The 25490-nt window shown below is 38.4% G+C and overlaps 1 protein-coding gene across 2 annotated transcripts in view; it reads right to left on the reverse strand.

Annotated features, from left to right (window-relative positions):
• Positions 1 to 25490, reverse strand: part of LOC126261662 (nardilysin-like) — a 392468-nt gene that overhangs the window by 109693 nt on the left and 257285 nt on the right. For both annotated transcript variants that reach the window (XM_049958559.1, XM_049958560.1), the window contains exons 15-17: positions 16694 to 16928; positions 13957 to 14100; positions 13740 to 13876 (exon numbers count right to left, since the gene is read on the reverse strand). In XM_049958559.1, the coding sequence (XP_049814516.1) occupies positions 13740 to 13876; positions 13957 to 14100; positions 16694 to 16928 (516 nt within the window). The remainder of the gene's footprint in view (positions 1 to 13739; positions 13877 to 13956; positions 14101 to 16693; positions 16929 to 25490) is intronic.

The raw sequence follows: 25490 nt of genomic DNA on the forward strand, positions 1-25490 counted from the left end.
TCTGTACATTATCCCTGTAAGCAACTTGGATATATGAGCTGTTAAGCTGATTGTGCGATAATTCATGCACTTGTCAGCTCTTGCCGTCTTCGGAATTGTGTGGATGATGCTTTTCCAAAACTCAGATGGTATGTCGCCAGACTCATACATTCTACACACCAACGTGAATAGTAGTTTTGTTGCCACTTCCCCAAAGGATTTTAGAAATTCTGATAGAATGTTATCTATGCTGCCTGCCTTATTTGATCTTAAGTCATCCAAAGCTCTTTTAAATTCCAATTCTAATACTGGATCCCATATCTCTTCTAAATCAAATCCTGTTTCTTCTTCTATCACATCAGACAAATCTTTCCCCTCATAGAGGCTTTCAATGTATTCTTTCCACCTATCCCCTCTCTCCGCATCATTGAACAGTGGAATTCCCGTTGCACTCTTAATGTTACCACCCTTGCTTTTAATGTCACCGAAGGTTGTTTTGACTTTCCTGTATGCTGAGTCTGTCCTTACGGGAATCATTTCTTTTTCGATGTCTTCACATTTTTCCTGCTGCCATTTCGTCTTAGCTTCCCTGCATCCCTGCATTTCCTATTTATTTCATTCCTCAGTGACTTGTATTTCTGTATTACTGAGTTTTCCGGAACATTTTTGTACTTATTCCTTTCGTCAATCAATGAAGTATTTCTTTTGTTATCCATGGTTTCTTTGCAGTTACCTTCTTTGCACCTATGTTTTCCTTACCAACTTCTGTGATGGCCCTTTTTAGAGATGACCATTCCTCTTCAACTGTACTGCCTACTGAGCTATTCCTTATTGCTGTATGTAAAGCCTTAGAGAACTTCCAAGCATCTCACATCATTCCTTAGTACTTCTGTATCCCACTTCTTTGCATATTGATTCTTCCTGACTAATATCTTAAACTTCAGCCTACTCTTCATATTGTGACCTGAGTCTATATCTGTTCCTGGGTATGCCTTACAATCTAGTATCTGGTTTCAGAATCTCTGTCTGACCACGACGTAATCTAATTGAAATCTTCCCGTATCTCCCGGCCTTTTCCAAGTATACCTCCTTCTCTTGTGATACTTGAACAGGGTATTTGCTATTTCCAGCCGAAACTTGTTACAGGACTCAATTAGTCTTTCCCCTCTGTCATTCCTTGTCCCAAGCCCACATTCTCCTGTAACCTTCTCTTCTACTCCTTCCCGTAAAACCGCATTCCAGTCTCCCATAACTATTAGATTTTCATCCTCCTTTACATACTGTATTACCCTTTCAGTATCCTCATACACTTTCTCTATCTCTTCATTTTCAGATTGTGACGTCGACATGTATACCTGAACTATCGTTGCCAGTGTTGGCTTGCTGTTCATTCTGAGAACAACAACCCTGTCACTGAACTTTTTGCAGTACCACACACTCTGCTCTACCTTCCTGTTCATAATGAATCCTACTCCTGTTACACCATTTTCTGCTGCTGTTAATATTACCCTATACTCATCTGACCATAAATCCTTGTCTTCCTTCCACTTCATTTCACTGACCCCTACTATATCTAGATTGAGCCTTTGCATTTCCCTTTTCAGATCTTCTAGTTTACCTACCACGTTCAAGCTTCTGACACTCCATGCCCCGACTCATAGAACAGTATCCTCCTGTTGAATATTCAATCTTTTTCTCTTGGCAACCTCCCCCTTGGCAGTCCTGTCCCCGAGATCCAATTGGAGGATTATTCCGAAATATTTTACCAATGGAGGGATCATCATGACACTTCAATTACAGGCCACATGTCCTGTGGATACATGTTACGTGTCTTTAATGCAGTGTTTTCCTTTGTCTTCTCCATCCTCATGCCGTTGATCATTGCTGATTCATCTGCCTTTATGGGCAGTTTCCCACCCCTAGGACAAGAGAGTGCCCTGAACCTCTGTCCGCTCCTCCGCCATCTTTGACAAGGCCATTTGTAGAATGAGGGTGACTTCTTATGCCAGAAGTCTTCAGCTGCCAAGGCCGATTATTAATCAAAATTTAAGCAGAGGTGGGATTCGAACCAGGAACCAATGATGTTTTGATCATGAATCAAAGACGCTACCCCTAGACCACACGTTGAGTAGGCATGGCATAACATATCCCAGGACAGTATTTTCCACCTGTACGATCAACTGGATGCCAATGTCAGCCTCTGCATTGTCACCCCATGGAGGCTACATCACTTATTAATATGGATGTTTCAGCATGGGTCTGTAACTGGTACCTGAGAACCGTACTTGCTATTATTGTGTAAATGTAACCATTTCATGCACTCTATATGTACTGTTGCATCAATACATCGTTTGTGAAATCGAAACTCATAAAAGGGTGTACTATTTCCCCATCCCCCGGCAGTGTATTTATAGGACAGCCCAGGCATGTAATGCTACCTAAAATTAATGCCATGTCAGATGATCCAATAGTTCCATTTAGGGGCCATTGTGAATTTGTGCAATACATGCCAAATCGGGAGAAAGAAAACTGGCGTTCTACAGATCGGAGCGTGGAATGTCAGATCCCTTAATCGGGCAGGTAGGTTAGAATATTTAAAAACGGAAATGGGTAGGTTAAAGTTAGATATAGTGGGAATTAGTGAAGATCTGTGGCAGGAGGAACAAGACTTTTGGTCAGGTGAATACAGGGTTATAAATACAAAATCAAATAGGGGTAATGCAGGAGTAGGTTTAATAATGAATAAAAAAATATGAATGCGGGTAAGCTATTACAAACAACATAGCGAACGCATTATTGTGGCCAAGATAGATACGAAGCCCATGCCTACCACAGTAGTACAAGTTTATATGCCGAATAGCTCCGCAGATGACGAAGAGATTGATGAAATGTGTGATGAGATAAAAGAAATTATTCAGATAGTGAAGGGAGACGAAAATTTAATAGTCATGGGGGACTGGAATTCGATAATAGGAAAAGGAAGAGAAAGCAATGTAGTGGGTGAATATGGGATGGGAGTAAGGGAGGAAACCCCCTTGTGGAATTTTGCACAGAGCATAACTTAATCATAGCTAACACTTGGTTCAAGAATCATAAAAGAAGGTTGTATACATGGAAGAAGCCTGGAGATACTGGCAGGTTTCAGATAGATTATATAATGGTAAGACAGAGATTTGGAACCAGGTTTTAAATTGTAAGACATTTCCAGGGGCAGATATGGACTCTGACCACAATCTATTGGTTATGAACTATAGATTGAAACTGAAGAAACTGCAAAAAGGTGGGAATTTAAGGAGATGGGACCTGGATAAACTGACAGAACCAGAGGTTGTAGAGAGTTTCAGGGAGAGCATTAGGGAACAATTGACAAGAATGGGGGAAAGAAATACAGTAGAAGCAAAATGGGTAGCTTTGAGAGATGAAATAGTGAAGGCAGCAGAGGATCAAGTAGGTAAAAGACAAGGGCTAATAGAAATCCTTGGGTAACAGAAGAGATACTGAATTTAATTGATGAAAGGAGAAAATACAAAAATGCAGTGAACGAATCAGGCAAAAAGGAATACAAATGTCTCAAAAATGAGATCGACAGGAAGTGCAAAATGGCTAAGCAGGGATGGTTAGAGGACAAATGCAAGGGTGTAGAGGTAAGATAGATGTAGGGTAAGATAGATACTGCCTACAGGAAAATTAAAGAGACCTTTGGAGAAAAAAAGAACCACTTGCATGAATATCAAGAGCTAATGTGTAAACCCAGTTCTAAGCAAAGTAGGGAAAGCAGAAAGGTGGAAGGAGTATATAGAGGGTCTATACAAGGGCAACGTTTTTGAGGACAATATTATGGAAATGGAAGAGGATGTAGATGAAGATGAAATGGGAGATATGATACTGAGTGAAGAGTTTGACAGAGCACTGAAAGATCTAAGTTGAAACAAGGCCCCGGGAGTAGACAACATTCCATTAGAACTACTGACAGCCTTGGGAGAGCCAGCCCTTACAAAACACTACCATCTGGCGAGCAAGATGTATGAGACAGGTGAAATACCGTCAGACTTCAAGAAGAATATAATAATTCCAATCCCAAAGATAGCAGGTGTTGACAGATGTGAAAATTACCGAACTATCAGTTTAATAAGCCACGGCTGCAAAATACTAACGCAAATTCTTTACAGACGAATGGAAAAACTGGTAGAAGCCGACCTCAGGGAAGATCAGTTTGGATTCCATAGAAATGTTGGAACACGTGAGGCAATACTGACCCTACGACTTATCTTAGAAAATAGATTAAGGAAAGGCAAGCCTATGTTTCTAGCATTTGTAGACTCAGAGAAAGCTTTTGACAATGTTGGCTGGAATACTATCTTTCAAATTCTGAAGGAGGCAGGGGTAAAATACAGGGAGCGAAAGGCTATTTACAATTTGTACAGAAACCAGATGGCAGTTATAAGAGTCGAGGGGCATGAAAGGGAAGCAGTGGTTGGGAAGGGAGTGAGACAGGGTTGTAGCCTATCCCCGATGTTATTCAATCTGTATATTGAGCAAGCAATAAAGGAAACAAAAGAAAAATTCAGAGTATGAATTAAAATCCATGGAGAAGAAATTAAAACTTTGAGGTTTGTCGATGACATTGTAATTCTGTCAGAGACATCAAAGGACCTGGAAGAGCAGCTGAACGGAATGCACAGTGTCTTGAAAGGCGGAAATAAGATGAACATCAACAAAAACAAAACGAGGATAATGGAATGTAGTCAAATTAAATCGGGTGATGCTGAGGGTATTAGATTAGGAAATGAGATGCTTAAAGTAGTAAATGAGTTTTGCTATTTGGGGAGCAAAATAACTGATGATGGTCGAAGTAGAGAGGATATAAAATGTGGACTGACAATGGCAAGGAAAACGTTTCTGAAGAAGATAAATTTGTTAACATCGAGTATAGATTTAAGTGTCAGGAAGTCGTTTCTGAAAGTATTTGTATGGAGTGTAGCCATGTATGGAAGTGAAATGTGGACAATAAATAGTTTAGACAAAAAGAGAATAGAAGCTTTCGATATGTGGTGCTACAGAAGAATGCTGAAGATCAGATGGGTAGATCACATAACTAATGAGGAGGTATTGAATAGAAATGGGGAGAAGAGACATTTTTGGCACAACTTGACTAGAAGAAGGTATCAGTTGGTAGGACACATTCTGAGGCATCAAGAGATCACCAATTTAGTATTGGAGGGCAGCACGGAGGGTAAACATCGTAGAGGGAGACCAAGAGATGAAGACACTAAACAGATTCAGAAGGATGTAGGTTGCAGTAGGTACTTTGCACAGGCATAGAGTAGCATGGAGAGCTGCATCAAACCAGTCTCTGGACTGAAGACCACAACAACAACATGCCAAATAAGCTCGGAAAATATGGAACAAAAATATTCTGGATGTGTGAAGCTGAAACTGGTTATGCAATTGATGGGACTGTGTGCACACGAAGACAACTAGTTGGGCCACCCCAGAAAAATTTGGTCCTTACCACAGTGAAGATCCTTGCAGATAATATTGCTGGCTCAGCCACAAATGTTAATGCAGATAATTATTTCGGAAGTGTAATAGTGACACAACATCTCTTGAGTAAAAACCTAACTGTTGTGGGAACAATGAGGTTGAAGAAAAGAGAAATTTCAAGAGAGGTGAAGCCAAATAGTAGAAGACAAGTAAATTCAAATCTATTTTCATCTACAAAAGAGATGACATTGATTAGTTTTTTGCTGAAGAAAAACAAGTGTGTAATCCTCCTAAGTACCACGCAGAAAGATAACTCTATAGAGGAACATCAAAAAGAGAAGCCTGAGGTTGTGAAATTTCATAACCAAATGAAGAGTGGCATGGATGTTATGGGTCAATTAGTGGACAATTATACAAGCCAGATGCACTCGAACTGCCTTCATTCCCTACACAGCACAACATCCCTCATATCACAAAGGGCTTTTTCACAAGAGGAAACTTTTCATCAAGGAACTTTCCAGGGAACTGATCCAATTGTTTTTGATCTTAAGATCTTCTAATCTCATATACCTGGGTATGCAGAAGTTCATTACTATCCCTCAAACACAAAATGGCAGTACTAACAGCAACAGTATGGTGCATAGTAAGAAGAGAAGGTGTTCAGTACATCCTGCTTGAAAAAATAGAAAAGAATAGTGTGCTGTAAGTGCACAAAATTTGTATGTCAGGACTATAGCTTGTGGTGTGCAACAATTCTAAAAATCCATTTGATGCTTTTTTTGTTTAATGATTTGTTCTTTGTCGATATTATAACACCAATTTGTGAATAGTTTGTGATAGATAATAGCGATGGCTTGTGTTTCAGCTTTCATAATGTAATTTATTCAATGAAAACTACAGAGGATTATGAATATATTGTTTTTGCCTTAATAAAACTATTAAAATGACCGCACCTGCCTTGTATTATACTGATAAACTTTAAAATCAAATATTCTTGCCTGACAATAATCAAAAAAAATACTTATTTTGATTTAAAAGTTCATATTAAATGCAACGGGTCCAATGGATGCAGGGCATGTAAATGTGCAAAACAATATAGGTTCATGTATAGAAAGATTAAATGGAAAAGAGGAGAAGGTGAGTGTGGGACAGGTGCTAACTGTTTAATGAATTCCCAAATATCTAGCTAAGAGAAGCTAATATGGGTGAGAGCAGAAAGGTGTTTAGGAGGGGGAGGGGGTTGGGGAAGATCTAGATGGCATAGATAGTGAAACTGTCACTAAAGTCAAGAACGTTGTGCTCAGTGGCATGTTCTCTCACTTGTGGTCATCTCTGTTCTTTGACCACAGTCTAAGAGTGGTTATTCATTCAGGTACATAGCTGATCAGTGGTCATGCCCTCATAACAATGTGTGCAAAAGCTACAGTCAACATTTTAAAACAGAAAACACACCTAAAAAATAGAGGGTATTTGGACAGTTTATACATATATTACAACTCTTCATCTCCATTGTAAATGGACTTTATTTAAAGACATAAAATATTCTGGACAACTGCATTTTTTTTCTTTATTACTATATTTTTATACTTGAAATTGCAGTTATTTCACTTATGTTACCAGGTTCAAGTACATGCGTACTTGAAATTTTTAAATCCATTCTTGTTTTTATACATGTGTTTATAGTGTTTTATGACCAAGGTCAGCATCATTTAACTGTGAAGGTTTGTTTTGAAATGTTTTTTTTGACTGTTTTTATTGTTCTTATTGTAAATAAACAGCATGTATTTCCACACACAATTATATTGCAGGTATTGTGTGTGCTATATATAATAGAAAAAATTATTCACAAAATAGAAATAATTGAAAATACACCTTACATGGCTTTACAGTTAATTTCAAGACATTGGTAAGTATTACCCTCTATCCATTTCCTTTCAAGTGAGTACCACCACTGTGTACATTTGCTTACCCCAGAAAAAATTTTAAGTAGCAATAAGAAGAATAATTCACAGAACAGGAGAGGCATTGGGTCATCAAAAGGCACATAAACAACACCATTGCACCACTGAAACTATGCTGGCTTTCCGATAAATTCTTGTACTCAGCTGCCACAATGTAGCCCTGTGTGTGTGTGTGTGTGTGTGTGTGTGTGTGTGTGTGTGTGTGTGTGTGTGTGTGTGTGTGTACTCGAGTACATTACAAATGTAGCTGAGAGATCTAATGTACACTAGCAGTGCCTTTCACTGACTTTTTATGTACGAGCATGACATACAGTACTTCACTCTGCATGTGGAAATATGTCACCTGTGATATTGGACTTTTTGTTAATAGATGTGGTGTTAGCATTTTCCCACGTATATACGTTGTGACGTTGTGCCAGCATGCATTCTGAAACTATCATTCATATAAAATGGAGACTCAATTATCTGCACCTCAGTTATACAGATTTACGGTTGTCCGGATTGTCAACCATGAACAAATATCTTTATACACTAGTCTGCGCACATATGCACATGCCGTGATGACAATAGCTATTCATGGCCCACATGTTTCATTATTGTTCGAGTTAGATAGTTGCAAAACACTGTGCCACATCGTGTCTGTGCTTAAAAATTTCAAAGCACAAAAGAGTGGTGTTATCGCAGTTTCGCTAATATAAGGAGAAACCTGTTGTAAGATAGCTGATAAATATGGTATAGGTACTTCTACAATAAGCAATACTAAGAAGAATACAGACTGAATTTTGAAGTACGCCTGTGAAGATGGGAGTAAACATCGAGAAGTTAGAAAAAACTGTAAAGTGAACTTTCGTAAGAAGCTTTGTGTTGTTTGTTTTTGCAAACACGATCAACTGGGTAATCGATATATGGTCCTTTGAATGTGAAAAGGCATTACAGTCAAATAAAAAAAAGGTAACAATGAATTGTTTGCAGCAAATAACAGATGGTTGCACAGATTTAAATCTCATCAAAGAATTCAAGAAATTGAAGCACAAGGTGAAAAAATGTCAGCTGACGTACATGCAGCAAATTCTTTTAAAGATAGTTTTAAAAAAGGTTCATATTAAAATGACTATGACTTGGACTTCATTTACAATGTTGATGAAATCAGATTGCATGGCAATCATTGCCATCAAAATCATTAGCTTCTCAGTGAGATGAAACTAGACAAAAGTAGTAATGAGTGAGGAAAAATATTAATCTGTGCAAACATTACTGGGGCCCATAAAGTGTCTTTGTTCCTCATCAGAAAATCAAAAACCCCAGATGCTTCACAATACCAGGTTTCCCTTAATTTATAAAAACCAAAATAGCACATGGATAAAGACTGACTTAGTCATTAACTGGCATGGAAACGCATTTATACCTGCAACAAAAAACTTTCAAAATGAAATCGGTAAGCAAGGAAAAGTTCCGGTTTTACTGGAGAAAGTGCCAATCCACCCATCAGCTGAAATTTTCAAGAGAGAAAAATGGAATATTTACAGTAAATTTTTTGCCTCCTAATGTGACAGCCTTACAACAACCAATGGATGAAAGTGTTACTGAAACATTAAAACCACTTGATAGAAAACAATTTTTATGTAGATTGTTACCTGTTGATGAAGATAATGAAGAAGTCATTTTGTCATCTTTCAAAAAAAAGAATTTCAAGGAGTGTTGTTACATGGTTGTAAATGTATGGGATTCAACTGAAAGAATGACTCTGAACAAAGCTGAGAACAGAATATTAAAATGAGAGCACAATAATTCAATAACCAATGTGGATGATTCTGTTATGAAGGATATAAATGAGTTAAGGATAAACATACAAATATGCCAGAAATGTGATGTTTATTGTATGACAGAGTGGCTATTTTGTTATAGTAATGATCAAGGCTTTCATATCATGTCAGATGATGAAATTGTTGAAAACATATTGCATGCAAACGAACAGCAGGCACTGCAGAAAGTGATGCTGGACCATCTCATGTAGAAGTATTTCAAGCCGTGGAAAGAGCTTTCAAATTAATCAAAAAACTACAGTTCAAATGAATTTGTGGCATAGCAAATGAAGAGCAAAAATTGTTCATGTGGAATGACAACTACCACATATTTTAAACAAAATTTAACTAGAGTGACTGTCCTATGCGACTTTTGTCAGGTATTTCATGATTAAGGTTGGAGTATTTTAGCTATTTCAAGAAAATGTGTACATACATATGAAAATGGATCTCTAGTCTCTTAACAAAAAATTATTCTTGCCTATTTTAATAAGTTTAATTTGTTTTTGTTGTTTTGAATAAACACTTAACATTATGTATTAACCCTAGAAAGAATACCATATGACAATGCCTGTAAAAGATGATCATAAGTGGGCAACACAGGTTATCTTTTGAGTGTTAATAATACAGACATTGCTTTTATTTATATATTCAACTACACAGATTTTGAATATCCGAATGACTTATGACAACAATTAGTCCAGTTAATTGAGTCTCCACTGTATAACAATCAACTGATACAGCTTACACTATAAGTTGTCAAAAATATGTACGATAAAGCCATACAAGATGCTTTGACAATCTATAAAATGGAAATGTATTTACAATACAGACAATTAACTTTCAGGTATTCCACTGTGTGATTATAGATGTAATATTACTGTTCTTACTTTGTTATATTGGTATGTTGTGTGTACACCTGAAATTAACATGTCAGTTAAAATCAGTTAACAGCAGCTTACAATCCAGATTTGACAGTCAAAATGGAAAATGACAACCCTAAAATAAAACTAGAGCTATTAATATGGAGAATTAAATAGCATTATAATAGTGATTTAAGAAACATTTTCAGCTTTTTATGAAAGAAGATTGCATAGGGGTGTACAATAGCACTCTTTAATGTCTCATGTAGTTGAAATTGTATTTGTTTGTTGTCAAAGTTTAACGTACCCACCAATGAACCATCAAATTATTTCAACTCCTGATACAAATTGCTCATAATGAGTCTAACACAGTATCTGGAAGCAATAAATTAAGCAGCCTGTGCATGCTGAGGCTACTAAATTGTTTGCAGATAGTGTGTTACACTCATTATCAGCACATCTGGATCATGACTTGATATTAGGTGATTGTTCATTGGTAGGTATGAGAAAAGAAGGGGTGTCAGACATATAAACTGCCTCTCCTTTCAACTGAAAGATAGTTACAAGGCATTTTAATGTAATTTTTTTATTACTATGAATGTAATTACGTAGAATCATTTTTCTATCATTCTTCATCATTATGAATCAAAAGCCAGTCTCCATAAATATTAGCAATAATTCTTTTTTGTAACTGCCAGTGCAGAAACAAAACCAGCTTCCCTTTAGCTACTTTTAATAACTAAATGCTATATAAAAATGAAACAGTTTTTTCATCATTCAATTTGTCAGAACCATCTCTTTGTATTACCAAGTGCTGTGACTGAGTATGAATCTGGTGGTAAAAATGAAAATAGGAATGTGCACTTTTGAATTTGTTTTATTGTATGTTTCTAAGAGAGTGATGCTACAGAAGAATGCTGAAGATAAGGTGGGTAGATCACGTGACTAATGAGGAGGTATTGAATAGGATTGGGGAGAAGAGAAGTTTGTGGCACAACTTGACTAGAAGAAGGGATCAGTTGGTAGGACATGTTTTGAGGCATCAAGGGATCACAAATTTAGCATTGGAGGGCAGTGTGGAGAGCAAAAATCGTAGAGGGAGACCAAGAGATCAATACACTAAGCAGATTCAGAAGGATGTAGGTTGCAGTAGGTACTGGGAGATGAAGAAGCTTGCACAGGATAGAGTAGCATGGAGAGCTGCATCAAACCAGTCTCAGGACTGAAGACCACAACAACAACAACAACAACAAGAGAGTGATAGTTGTTTGGTTAAATCAGATGAACTTTTTGTTCTGTAGATTCACAGTTAGAAGATACTCAAAGATACTCAAGGATGTAGAAAATTTCATTATACAAGTATACATAATACAGATTTAAAAAGATGTTGAAATCCCTCCCACAGATCCTAAGTGAAATGGTTCTTGTGAATGTGGAATAGGATGAAAACTGGCTTATGCTGGTAGCAAGCATTATTAAGAATGTCAGTAGTTCTTATTAGAAAGTGCATGGTTTAAATCAAGTGAAACCTTATGAGTTGTAAATCACTTTAGGGATTTATTTGGCATGTACCATACTGGAGTTGGATCTGTGAAATTGTGAAGTTTGAGCAAAAATGGAAATACAATTGTCTTGATTTTGCAACTTAAATGACTCAAGTACAATACCATGGTTTTCAACAACATTTTACTCAGTTAAACTGTAATATAGTGTTGCTTAATTTGTTGAAATGGGACAATATTTAACTGTTGGCAGTTCCTGGTAGATCACATCAGCTTATAATATCAGTGAAAGATAACTTCCCATCACACACTGAATGCTTTCCACTAGTACATGCTCACCTACTTGAAATTTCTTTCGAGGCAATCTCTCTTCATTCTGAATTTTAATGGGAACACTAATAAAATGAGTGTATTACTGAAGTTAATGAAACTATTACTGTGAATCCAGAGATATGCTCCTCCCTCATCCATTTATTTTCCATTTGATTCGTATGTTTATGACTTTCACTGATAAAATCTATTCCACCAAAGGAAGAAACAACTGTGGGATAAAGAATTGCACATATCATATGACTTGCAATTACTGTTCAGCTTTTTAGGTCAGTATAATAACCACTAAGCTGTCTGCAATGTATGTACTGATAAAAACAATTCCTTGCCTTAGCACATGGTCTGCAACTCAATAGCTGTAATCTTGATACTTGTTTCAGCATGAATGCAATTTTGATTTTTCCTGCTACCACAATGGACCCAGAGTCCTATAGAGAGACTTTTTCTGAGGCATCCATTTGCTTCTCATTAATGATGGACCTCCATCTTACACTAATTCATCTAACCTCTACTTCTCAATCAATCCCCCATTTCAAACATCACTGTCATTACTCTTATCAGTGTTTCTTCCTTCCTCTCCCACCTTCTCTCCCCCCCCCCCCCCCCCCACACACACATGACCACTGTTTTCCTTAATAGACTGTTATTAGCTTTTCCTTGATTTATGCTCTTTCTGGAATATCTTAACAGCACAGAAACAGACTTTCTTTGAAGAAATGTACAACAAAACTAATTAAATCTAAATGCTGCTCTTACAGAAGTCATATACGGGAGGGCCCTCTTACGAGTCATTGGGTGCATTTTCTCTGGTGTTGCAGCAGATATTTGTAATTTATATTTATTTAGCTGTAGTTTATATTTATTTAGCAGGAGTCAGCCCAAACAAATACTGCTCATACAAGGAGCAACCCTCAATTGTCTCTTTGTGTGCTTGCCTACAGACGTTTTTGAATCACGAATGGTGGTTTATGAGAGGGCGCTGCTCTTCATCCTGGCATTTGCCTTATTGTTGCATGGGGGGGGGGGGGGGGGGAGCGATAGAGGGAAGGGGAAAGTGTGTGTGTGTGTGTGTGTGTGTGTGTGTGTGTGTGTGGGTGTGGGTGTGAGAGAGAGAGAGAGAGAGAGAGAGAGAGAGAGAGAGATATTATAGTCTTTGGATTCAGTTTGGATAGTCTTTGGATTCAGTTTGGATATTTTTTAATTAGTTTAACACAATGAAGTAAAATGTACGCAATAATATTTTTTTGTCCCACATGAGATGTGATTTTGAAAACTGGACAAATCACTTTGCAGATTGTCGAAGATTGACTATTACCAGCCTTTCATTGCTGATTTCACTTTTTTCCTTCCCTGCTATGTCCGTCTTAAACCCAAGTCCTGGAAATTCTACAGGTATCTGTTAGTTTTATTTCCTTGAACTATGTTTTTTCTGCTTAAATCATCATCATTTTTACGATAAGAAACAATTCAGAAGTTACATTATTTCTCACTGTCACATACGCATATGTAAGAGTTAATGCATTTACTACGGGGCATGTAAGTCTTCATATCTTCCATCTACCAGTCTGCTGATAGACACACTTTCAGTTTTGCTATCCGTTAGAAAAAAATAAATTATATTTATTAAGAGTTTTAGAGGAATTATTGTTAATTTACAATCAAACATCACAAAAATCAAAGCATTGAAAAAAATAAAGATTTATTGCATCAAAATGGCCATTCACACACACACACACACACACACACACACACACACACACACACACACACAAACAAACAAAATATTTATATATGAAGTCTGAAATAAATTTATCTTACGTGAATTTGTATGCTTGGAAATAAACAGATATACAGAAGCCTAGCATCCCAAATGTGTCCAGATATGAGCAAGAAACATCATATCCTAACTGTTTCTTTGTGCGAAGAATGTTGAATAATGGCTCCTGCATAAGCATCTGAAATACAATATAGTAATTAAAGACGCTATAACAACATTAAACCAAATGTTAAATGGGCTTTGGCATGTCTGTCTTACCACGATAATTTCCAGAAGACAGGATGATTTTAAATCAATAGGTCCAAGTTGATAGTAATTAGTGACAATACTGTTTGTGTCATCATCATTAAAGGATGGAACTGCACATGAAAATTTTCCCACAGCTACTTCACGGACACGGGCCTAAGTAGTCAAAAGACAACAGAAGTATTCTCTGTATATTTGACAATAATTACAAACAACACAGATTCAGTCATTCGTTCATTCAATCATTCATTCATCATGTTCTGCAAATCCCATAAAGAAGAAGAATCTTCAGGGAGTGAAACAAGTCATTCTCAAGTTAACATATGAACATATTTCATACATATAGTGCAGGTCTTAAACTATATGATAGTCAAAATTGTCACGTAATATCACTAATACATAAGTTTCCATTTCTGTTGAATGTGTTTAAGTGTAACTGTTCAACACAAGAATACCATGAGTATTTAATCACTCTTCTATTCATCATACTCCACACATTACAATATAAAGGACCCACGCATATAAGGAAAGGTTTAAAGTATCTGTTAAGGAAGAGGATCAACTGCAAAAACTAATTCTGTAGACTACTTTGGATTACTGATTCCTATCTCATATAATTACCACTATTTAGAGGTGACAATTCCACCTTCTTACAACAGTTTCATACATGACTTTAAGAAATACTCCTTGTGACTGTTAGTATTAGTTACAAATTAATTACTTCAAACGGAACATCTATTTTTGTAAGTCCAAGAACAAAGTTAAACTGTGTTATGCATCTTACATGTTACACTAAACTTAGCCAAGTGTGTGTGTGTGTGTGTGTGTGTGTGTGTGTGTGTGTGTGTGTGTGTAATGACCACAACAGTAGAAAGAAACATACCCACTTTGAGCTGATGTCAGGGCTGGTTTAAGGCATAAGTGATACAAGACATTGCTTTGGGTGCCAAGCTGAGAGGGGTAAAAAGGCACCATAACTATAAGATTTCTATACAAGAAGCACCACAATCAGGAGTGTCCACTTGGGGCATCAAGCTTAGAGGGTCGCTAGAGCTGTTCAAGTGTAAGATTTGTGTAGAGTGTGTATTACACTAAGTAGTACAAAGTCACATGGGTTAAAGTGTATGAAGGAAAGGAAAAGAGGGGGGGGGTTACAAATGATAATTCACTTGTGTGGAAAAATGTACTCAAATTGGTCCTGGCTGAAGTATTTGTCACTTGCAATAAAGAGAGTAAAGTGTCTTCGCTGTATATCTGTATTTTATTTACACTGACCATTCAGAAGGATGTAGGTTGCGGTAGGTATTGGGAGATGAAGAAGCTTGCACAGGATAGAGTAGCATGGAGAGCTGCATCAAACCCAGTCTCAGGACTGAAGACCACAACAACAACAACAGAACTGTATGACTGTATACTGCAACCCATTTTATGGTGTGAGGATGAGGACACTTCTAATAGCTCTAGGATTTCCTCCCTTTCCTGCACCATTCAGAAATTATGTACAGGAACAAGGACTTGATAAAACGTCTTGCAAGATGAATGTTGAAGGAGTTATTTGTTGTCCGAGTATTCTCAGAACGTATGTTTTCAAAATATTAAACAGTAGACCTCTCTGTGATGCACAACACCTCTTTTGTGACATATACCACAAGAGTTTGTTGAGCATCTTCACAATGCTCTAGCACTTACTACTTGATTCTGTGATGAAATGTGCCTCTCTTTATTGGATATTCCCTATTTTTGCTATGAATGGAAAGAGGTAAGTGTTCCAGACAGCAGCACAATTAATTTTACAGGTGTTTTTGTTGATGAATTATATTTCCTCAAGATTTGTCCTAGGAATCTCACACTGGCATCTATTGTTTCTACAAGTAAGTGATCATTTACTTCATGCCACTCTGGACTGTTACGGCTACGTATTTTATGGTTGTTACTGTTTTCATTGCTTTATTGACAATAGTGTAGTCAAACATTAATGAAGTGATCTCACCAGTTTCCTTGACATGACTGACTAATACTGTGGACTATTGTTTCCATTTTATGCACAATATTCTGATGACCAACCCAGCCGTCAACTTCAGACTGTCCAGGCAGTAAATACAAGTGACAGCAAAACTTTAAAAAAGGACTTGAAGAAAATGGCTGGGTTGGTTGTCAAAAGCAAAACTTTAAAAAAGGACTGAAGAAAATGGCTGGGTTGGTTGTCAAAATAATGTGCATAAAATGGAAACATGGCAGAGCATCATCCAGAAGCACACTATTAAACATTAACAGATCTCTTAGTATATTTATGCACAACAGACTGTGCTTATTTACAATCAGGGTCAACTACTAGTCCCTGCAACTCTCATTTATCTTAGGGCAATGTATCAGTTTCTGTCTGCCGTGAAGTGCTGAAACCCACTGTAAATCTGGTCTGATGATCAGTACATTTTAATCCTATTCTCTAAATGTCAGTGTAGAACAACTTAATTGTGCTTATTATGTAAGTAAATCTTAAATGAATAATTTAAGCCACTGTTTGTTGTATTGAACACTGAAGTAAATAACCTGTTACAAGATGACTCCACATACCACACATGCCAATACATTTTTTTAAAGGTACATGATTATAGGAGGAAAACTATATAAAAAATGGAGCTCATAATTTAACTGAATGTGGATCATATTATAATCACTGAAATGTAATAAAAAAGATTATAGTCATGCAGGAAACTACATAAAAACCAAACAGATATGAATACCTTACCCGTATAGCATTTCCTGGAACAGGAATTTTGCATGGTAGAGAAGATATCAATACGTCACTGATGTCTAGTGCTTGTTTTTCACTGTAATTACCTTGGATAAGTACTTGAACATACAGATTGTTTAACATTTCTGAGACAAAATCTTTTAATTTGAGAAATGTCACACTGTCTGCTGCTGTATATTTTTCAAGATTAGTCCAATAATTATGCACCAGAACAGAAAATCGCAGATCCCTGCAGGACAAAATTTCAGATATTCACAAAATTAAAACAATTTTCTCAAAAAACTTAACATTCTTATATTTATTCTGTTTATTAATTCCATTAAAGAAAATAAAAAGAGATGTTCTTTACACACTTTACATGTAGGAGAATGCTTTTCTTACTACTTATATTAACCAGTTGTGCTAATTAACTAACTATTCTGACCTAGTTAGGGCACTGCCAATAAATTGTGCATATTTGCGCACATAATTTTTAATAATAAAATTACCACATAATAACTACACATGTTAGTTATCTGCTGCGCTTTCCACATATTTCACTATGTCTTCTTGTGGCATAACAACAGAGGTAACGCTCTGGTTGTTCCTACACAGGGTGTGGCACTTAAATCCAGACAAATTCCAATTTGAATTTCCCACCATGAAATAGTTTTGGTGGAGGTCGTGATTGGCATTCTTGAAAGCCATAGGCATCTAGTAAACAGTCGGAACCTCAAAATGGCCGAGATATTATGGACAAGTGCAGAGCACAACCGAAGAGTGGCGATTATCGCAACTCTTCACACTGGGCATTCACCCAATGAAATAATTCAATTCTTCAGGTATCAGAGAGGAACTGTTTACAATATTGTGGCCAAGTATAATGCTTCAGAGAAGTCTGGGGAAGGTGAGGAATCCTCATTCGCAGAAACGCTTGTCACAAACTGCAGTAGTCATTGAAAAGGTTCAGGTGCTGATTTTGGGGCAATCGCTGAGGAAATTAGCATCAGTACTGAATGTCAGCAAGCAAACAATTCGTTGGATGGCAGAGGAGAACCTCATACACGCCATTTTGTCCACAACTGGCTCTCTGATAACGTTGAGATGTTCTGGTCAATTGAGCCCCCTCAATTACTACGTTTTGGAGTCGAAAGAGCTACCAATAAGACAAGGTGCCCTACTGTTGCATCTCTACCCACCACTATCAAAGCATCATTAACGAATATGGACAGTGCTGTTTTTAAAGAGTGTGTGTGTGTTCACTTCAGTACAAGATTGGACGAGTCACTGAGGCTGAAGGGGGTTACGTCAAGTAATGTTACTTTTGAGAGATACCATTACTTATGTGCAAAATGGATTTTCATTTTCATTTGTATTTTGTTTCAATAAATTCGTTTTTAACGAAAAGTTTCATTTGTCTGGATTTAAGCACTGCACCCTGTATACGCCCTTCACCATCATCTGTTACGTGCTGCCTGTTTCTAGTTATTAACATTTTTTCTCTTGTTACATTTCTTCACATTTTATGCTCATTTCTAGATGAGGCCCTTCACACTGCTGTTACTGCCTCTTACAGCTAGCTGACTACCCATGTTTGATCTCCACAAATGATATGTTTCCCTAGTTGTCTCCATCATCCTATACTAGTATCTACCATATATTCTTTATAGTAATAGTTCATACAGATATTACATCTACAGAAAATTATCAGTCAGATGAGAGCATTATACACTCAATGTTTAAGTTTCATTGGTAGGGCATGATGAAGAATGAAAATGATAATTTTTAATTAAATTACTCCCAATGAGCTGTATAATTATATAATACATAAAGAGTAGTATTTATCTGAATATTGAAAAAGACAAACACTTTCCAAGTTCACTAATGATCTGAAAACTGAAATAGATCAATGATTCCTTTATGCTCTGTTCTATACCAAAGACAATTCCAAACTGAAGTTAAGCTCCTCCTTAAAAAATATTAACATCCAACCTGTTGAAAAAGGAAACCACCACTGTATATGCTGAATCCAACAGCATCACACATATGATCTCAATTAAAAGGTCACAAAAACGATGGCTCCACAAGACCAACCTCAAACTCAATAAATTATCCTGGGTATCAAATTCTACAGACACTCAACAAGCTCCTACAGGATACCTTTGTGTTCGAAAGTAGACACTCAATAAAAGATACTCTCTCATTTGCTAATTCTCTTTTTCGTAGTTACTTTCTTTCAATTAAGATAAGCCAGAATAACCAGACATGAGATAATCTAATATGCTACTTTGTATAATACACTAGCAATACCTGAACAACCAAGGAGTAAACAACAAAAACTGTTCATCTAATATACAGATTCCTTGATGCTACAATGCTCTACCAGTGTCACCACAACAGCTGTCACCTCCAAACCTTCTTTAAGCCTGATTCCCAGGCAATGTTGGGGTATTGCTGCTGGAGTTGACCCCCAGCCCTCATAACAGCCCATAGAGGCTCTGACAGGGTAGCAGTGAATGGTACAGCAATGTTTCCTGGAGTCACTCAGTGCTGTCGGATCATCTTGTATCAGTACAGAATTCACAAATCGGTGTTGTGCCAGTTCCCCCATGTCTAGACATACCAGCATTAACCGGTCTATGGGGTCTACCATTCTGGTGAATTATGAAGGTGCTTGTGTGCATCAAAAGAACATTGTATGGTCCAATATACAGTTTGCATGATGGGGGCTGAACTGTATGGTCTCGGAGCCAGGCATATGTGGTCTCAGAATGAGACATCTGATGTAGTACATAGGTCCTTGTGAACGAAAGGCCATCTTTCTCTGTGTCCGACTGGTGGGCTTTCCCACAAATGTCTCGCATATATGCTGAGCTTCCGTGTGAACTCCGTTACTTCTGGTACTGGGGTTTGAACTCTTGTCACGTGCATGAGCCCCCATGGTGCTCTCAACAGATTTTTGTGGACCACCTGAGTTGGTGAGCTTTGTAAATCCTCCTCAATCACCATGTGCACACCCAGTAACACCAGTGGTACTGTCTTCGTCTATGTAGATGAAGAACACATCAGTGCAGCCTTTATTGTACGATGCAGCCTTTCCACCACCCTGTTACTCTCAGGGTGATAGCTCATAGTGCACAGATTACTGCAATCACATAGCTGTAGTATTTTCACAAAAAGCTGTGATTTGAACTGCCATCTGTGATCCTTTGTAATCAAGTAAGGAATACCACATCTTGAAAATCACTAATGCCTCCACCACCATCTCTGCTGAGATGTCTGGCACAGGCATAGCTTCCTGCCATCTCATGAATCAATCTATGATTGTAACCAGATAACGATGGCCATCCGAATGTGATAACAGTCCCATGGTGCTCAACGTTTATGTGGCAAAATCTGACCACGGGTCTTGGAAACTGCAGAACTGCTGTTAAAGCACCTCGACTAACTTTACTGTGTTGGCACTCAAGGCACCAGTGCGTCCAGGTTCTGCAATACTTCTGTATTCCTGGCCACTCCACTTTGATTGCCACTAATTTGGCCATAACATGTATGCATGGGTGAGCCAAATTATGTAGATTCTGTGGGAATGTAATGTCGTTGCAATCCTCACAGTATATCGCACCAAATGCTTATATCACCACATGGGGCAGGAATGCATCGTATCTGTAGGGCCATATTTTCACTTGTGAGCAAGTCGTGTAGTACTGTATAATCTCGCTGCTTTAGCACTCTCTTAACCCATGGTACTGCTCTCAGACTAGTACAATTATGGGAAAGATAATCCGTGATGAGGATGACATCCTTGCTGGAAATAAGCTGCACATTGGTTGTACATTGTGCTATATACTTTGCCTGTCTGTACCATCATGGCGAGCTGGGATCTGTGGCACGTTGGAAGAACGACATTAGTGGTCTATGTTGAGTAAAGCGCGTGAAATGACTGCTCTCTATTGATGACCGAAAGTGTTTAATGGCTGCATAGATTGCCAACCATTCTCAATCAAAAGCATTTCATTTATTTTGTTGTGGAGTGTGGTTATGTGAATAACAGGCAAGTAGTTGCCATCGGCTGTTCATCTTTTGTTGCAAGGCTGCTCCTGTCGCTTTTTGACTTGTATCCACCATGATGACCAAGGCAGCCGTAATTCTTGGATAAGCCAATGGTGCCGCTTGCGCCAAACAACACTTGACTGTGAAAAATGTGGCTTCGGTAGTGGGTAACCAAGGTAATTTCCAATTGCCGGTCATGTGTTTGACTGTGAGCAAAGCAGTGAGCAGTTCCTGCTGCCTTGCTGGACCTGGAAGATACCATCGATAAAATTTTACTGTACTTAAAAATTTATGTAATGCCTTGTACATTGCTGGTATGGGCATATTTTGTACTACCTTGACCTATCCCGGCAACGGTGTCAGACCGCCCAATATCCTAAGAAGTCACTTCTTGTTTGCTGAATAAACAGTTATCAGGAATAACTATTATCCCCAAATAGGGCACATTTTTTTGGCTACTGTTGAAAATGTAAAAATACTGTCCATGTAACAGTAGAAAACTGGCAGACCTTGTAATATCCCGTGCATAAAATGCTGTCATCTCTCCAGTGTTCCTCAGTCCGAAGGGCATAAATTTGTACTGAAAAAGCCCAAAAGGTGATGTTACCGTGGCTTTTGGTACATCTGCCACTGCTATGGTAACTTGCAAACAGGCTTTTGCATTGTCAACTACACTAAACAACTGACCATGGACAATAGCACTGTTGAAGTCTGTTATGTCTGGCACTGGATTATGGTCAGTTATTGTTCACGTGTTGAGTGCTCTATAGTCTTCACATACATGATCCCTCTCTCTTTCTCATCATGTGTAAGGAAGATGTCCACAGGCTATCAGATCTGTCTACAATACCTGCTATCCTCGGAGCTCTTCAAACACAAGCAATGCTCCCATGAATTTGTCCAGTGGCAGTCATCTTGGGAGAGTTGCAAAGGGCTGGCCAGCGCCATGCAAGTTTGGTGTCTCATAGAGTGTCTCTATGTCATCTTGGTAGTGAACTACTCATCCTTGTACGATGTAGTATCCATTCCCAATGAGTGAAAAGCCTCCAATTGGTCGGTCATCCTGTTGCGAGCACAGTCGATTAATTTTTCTAGTTCTGGCAACAGGTGGAAATGTGACCAAAGTCGGTACTGAGTATGGGGCCAGTGACATTTGCGACTATGAATGTCCACATAGGCTCGAATGAAAGACCCAAGTCCAGTGTGTCTCTGTTCTGCATAAGTTTCTATGGCCGACTTGTTTGCTGTTGTGCATCTATATTGCATTGGTGTGATAGACATATAGTCATTTCTGATAAATGCTCGCCTCAAAGGCAGTGGTGTAGGAAAATATCCTCAATGTGCATGAACCAAGTCTTTGGGCAGTTGGGTCAATATGGCGGAAGCTCGACACATCCCAGACGATTCATCGAACTTGCATCTTGACAAATGATGTTGGTGTCCATGTGTTGCAATGTAGTTGATGCTATGAGTTGTTTGTAGGGTTGTTTCGGTGATTCTCTTGGAGGGTGGGGCACTTCATTTACAATATTTAATATTTACAATGTATAACAGTGGGGTCATAACTTTGGTGGTTACTTCCTTCCAATTACAAAAATCCACAGCAACCATATGTAAGATATTCTAGTATGCTACTTTATTTAAAACACTACCAACAACTGAACAACCAAGGAATAAGCAACAAAAACTGTTCATCAAATATACAATTCCATGATACTAAAATACACTGCTCTCAATTCTTTGGCTGTTATCTAAAACAGAAAATGAACAACATAACCATCAAGACCCAAGAAAATATACTAATAACATGCATTTCCTTCAACAGCAATGTCTCCCAAATAACTGTCAATACCTTCAAATAACATAACATAATATAAGAATTACATTCTATTGAAATAATAAAATTTTCCACAGGCTGCCTCATAATCTAAAAAATAATCAAAATAAATTTTCATCCTCTGCCATATATAAAATCATGTGTCGTAAATGCCCAGCTCAGTACATAGGTCAGACAAGCTGTAACTTCCACATTAGATTTAAAGAACACATCAACACTTTCTGACACAACACACAATATAAATCTGCAATACCCTCTCACATAAAAGAGACAAGACATTCATCTGGCAGTACACAAAGCAATCTTATAACACTACAAACACTGAAGACACAAGATGCCTCTGTATGAACAACTTGAAATCTATAGCCACTGAAACAAACTCAAGGAAACTCTACTGGATGACAATAATGAAACACATTTCTGTATGTATAATGATCTAATACAATTACTGAATAGTGTACATGTCCTAATTGTTTTGCAGTCCACTCATACTTTTAAAATAAAAGAAAAACATGTTTATGTATGTAACCATTTAATTCAGTAACTGAATTGTGATGTAGTATAGCACATAACCAAGCTCCAGGTACTACACCTTTCCACTACCTTTGTATCCCAAGTAAGCAGCATATCTCTAACATGTATAACATCTCTGACATGACAGTGTAAACATAATGTACAGTGGAGAGGTCGCACAACAAGTAGCAGCATGCAGGTGTTTTATGACTCTAGTGCCCCTGTAAGTACAATTTACTCTCACAAATTTGAGTTTCTTTTTTTAACTTTAAAAGTATTGTACCAAAAAAGTTTTTAACATCAGCAAGATGCAACATAACCAATACAGTCCTCAGTCTGCTGCTGTGGAAAGGCTTCTGTGCTCTTAAAAAACAATGCTCCACCTGAAGATGATGGTGACAAAATAAATAAGTGACCGACACAGAAAACTGTTTTATTTGTATTATTAATAGTAATTCACTTTTCCCATCCACAGGCAGCCTTAACTCACTGCTGATTCATCATTATAACTAATGCCACGATACAGCCATGGGCACTCACATGGGACCCTCCTACGCCAACCTGTTTATGGACCCATCTAGAGGACACCTTCCTAGCCTCCCAAAATGACAAAGTCCAAGCCTGGTTCAGGTTCATTGATGATATCATCATGATCTGGGCTCAGGACCAAGACACCCTATCTTTGTTCCTTCAAAACCTCAACACCTTCTCTCCCACCCAATTCACCTGATCCTAACAGAGCATGCCACATTCCTAGACACTGACCTCCTCCTCTCTGATGGCTCCATCTGCACCTCTGTTGACATTAAACCCACTGGCCATCTGCATTTCAACAGCTGTCATCTCTTGACACCGAAAAATCCTCTCATACAGCCCAGCCACCTGGGGACAGTGTATCTGCTGTGACAAGAACTCCCTTGCTCAGAATGCTGAGAGTCTCACCAAGGCCTTCAGAAGGTGCTATCCACAGAACTAGTCTGCAGACAGATCTCCCGTGCCATTTCCCCTCACATCCCTAATCCTCCCATCACCCCCAAGAACCAGCCACAAAGGACTGCCCCTTCATCACCCAGTACCACCCCATACTGGAACAACTGAACCATATCCTTAGCCAAGGCTCTGATTACTCATCATAATGCCCTGAAATGAGGGCCATCCTACCTGAGATCCTCCCCCTCCCCCCAACCCCTTCCTAAAGTGGTGTTCCCTCGCCCACCCAACCTCCACAACATCCTAGTCCATCCCTATGCCACTCCAATTCCAATCCCTTACCACAACTATCATATCCCTGTGGAACACCCATGTGCAAGACCTGCCTAATACACCCACCCAGCACTTCCTATTCCACTCTTGTCACAGGTTTATCCTCTCCCATAAGTGGCCAGGCCACCTGTGAAAGTAACCACATCATTTATCAGCTCTGCTGCAATCATTTCATAGTTTTTTATATTGGTATGACTACCAACCAGCTGTTCACCAGGAAAAACAGCCACTGCCAAACTGCGGTTTAGAGCAAAGTAGACCACCCTGTGACACAATGCTTGATTTCAATGGCTGCTTCACTACCCAAGCCATCTGGATCTTCCCTTCCACCAAGAGCTTTTCTGAAATGCACAGATTGGAGTTATCCTTACAACACGTTCTCTGCTCCCATAATTATCCTGGCCTCAACCTACAGTAACATACTGACCCTACACCCTACACCCAACAGTTTCCACCCCCTCTATTCTATCATCTCCTCTCCATTCTTATCTCTCACACTCTTTGTTTGCTGCCCTCTGTCAGCGCATCTGCCCATCTTTGCCTGCTCCTCCACTTTTTTGTTGCTTTTTTCCCCACCTCCCTGTCCCACAACCTACTGATGCTGTGCCTGTTGGTATTCTAGTTCCTGCACACTGTGTCAGACAGCTTCATCTCTCCCCCCACTTGTACACAGCTATCCCTCCCCCTTCCCCAGCTCCTCCAAACTGCTGCTTGCATCCCACATGGTAGTTTCATTCTGGCCCGAGCTGTCGGAGCTGGTGGTCATGTGTGCATGAGGTTTGCTTGCTTGTGTGTATAAATGATGGGTGTTTCTCTTTTGCTGATGAAGGCTTTGGCCAAACGCTTTGTGCAAGTGTCTTTCAATTGTAACATCTGCAACTGAATGTGTCTTCTTTATGGGAAGTAGTGATTTGCTTTCTTCTACATAGCATCAATATTTACTCTGCATGACTGCAGGTCTTTTGTCTGCATTTGGAGGCTATTAGTAGTTGTGTTTTGGGATTTCTGGATTTACCCAGATCATTTACCTGGAAGTCAGATGATTTCCCTAACAAAACCATGAGTAGCCTTTTCACGAGTGCCCCTCCAAATGAGTGGGTGCTCTGCTTGTAATGTTATCATTGCCACCATGACATTAAAATTTGA

Source organism: Schistocerca nitens, chromosome 1 (assembly GCF_023898315.1).
Source record: "Schistocerca nitens isolate TAMUIC-IGC-003100 chromosome 1, iqSchNite1.1, whole genome shotgun sequence".
Lineage (NCBI taxonomy): Eukaryota > Metazoa > Arthropoda > Insecta > Orthoptera > Acrididae > Schistocerca > Schistocerca nitens.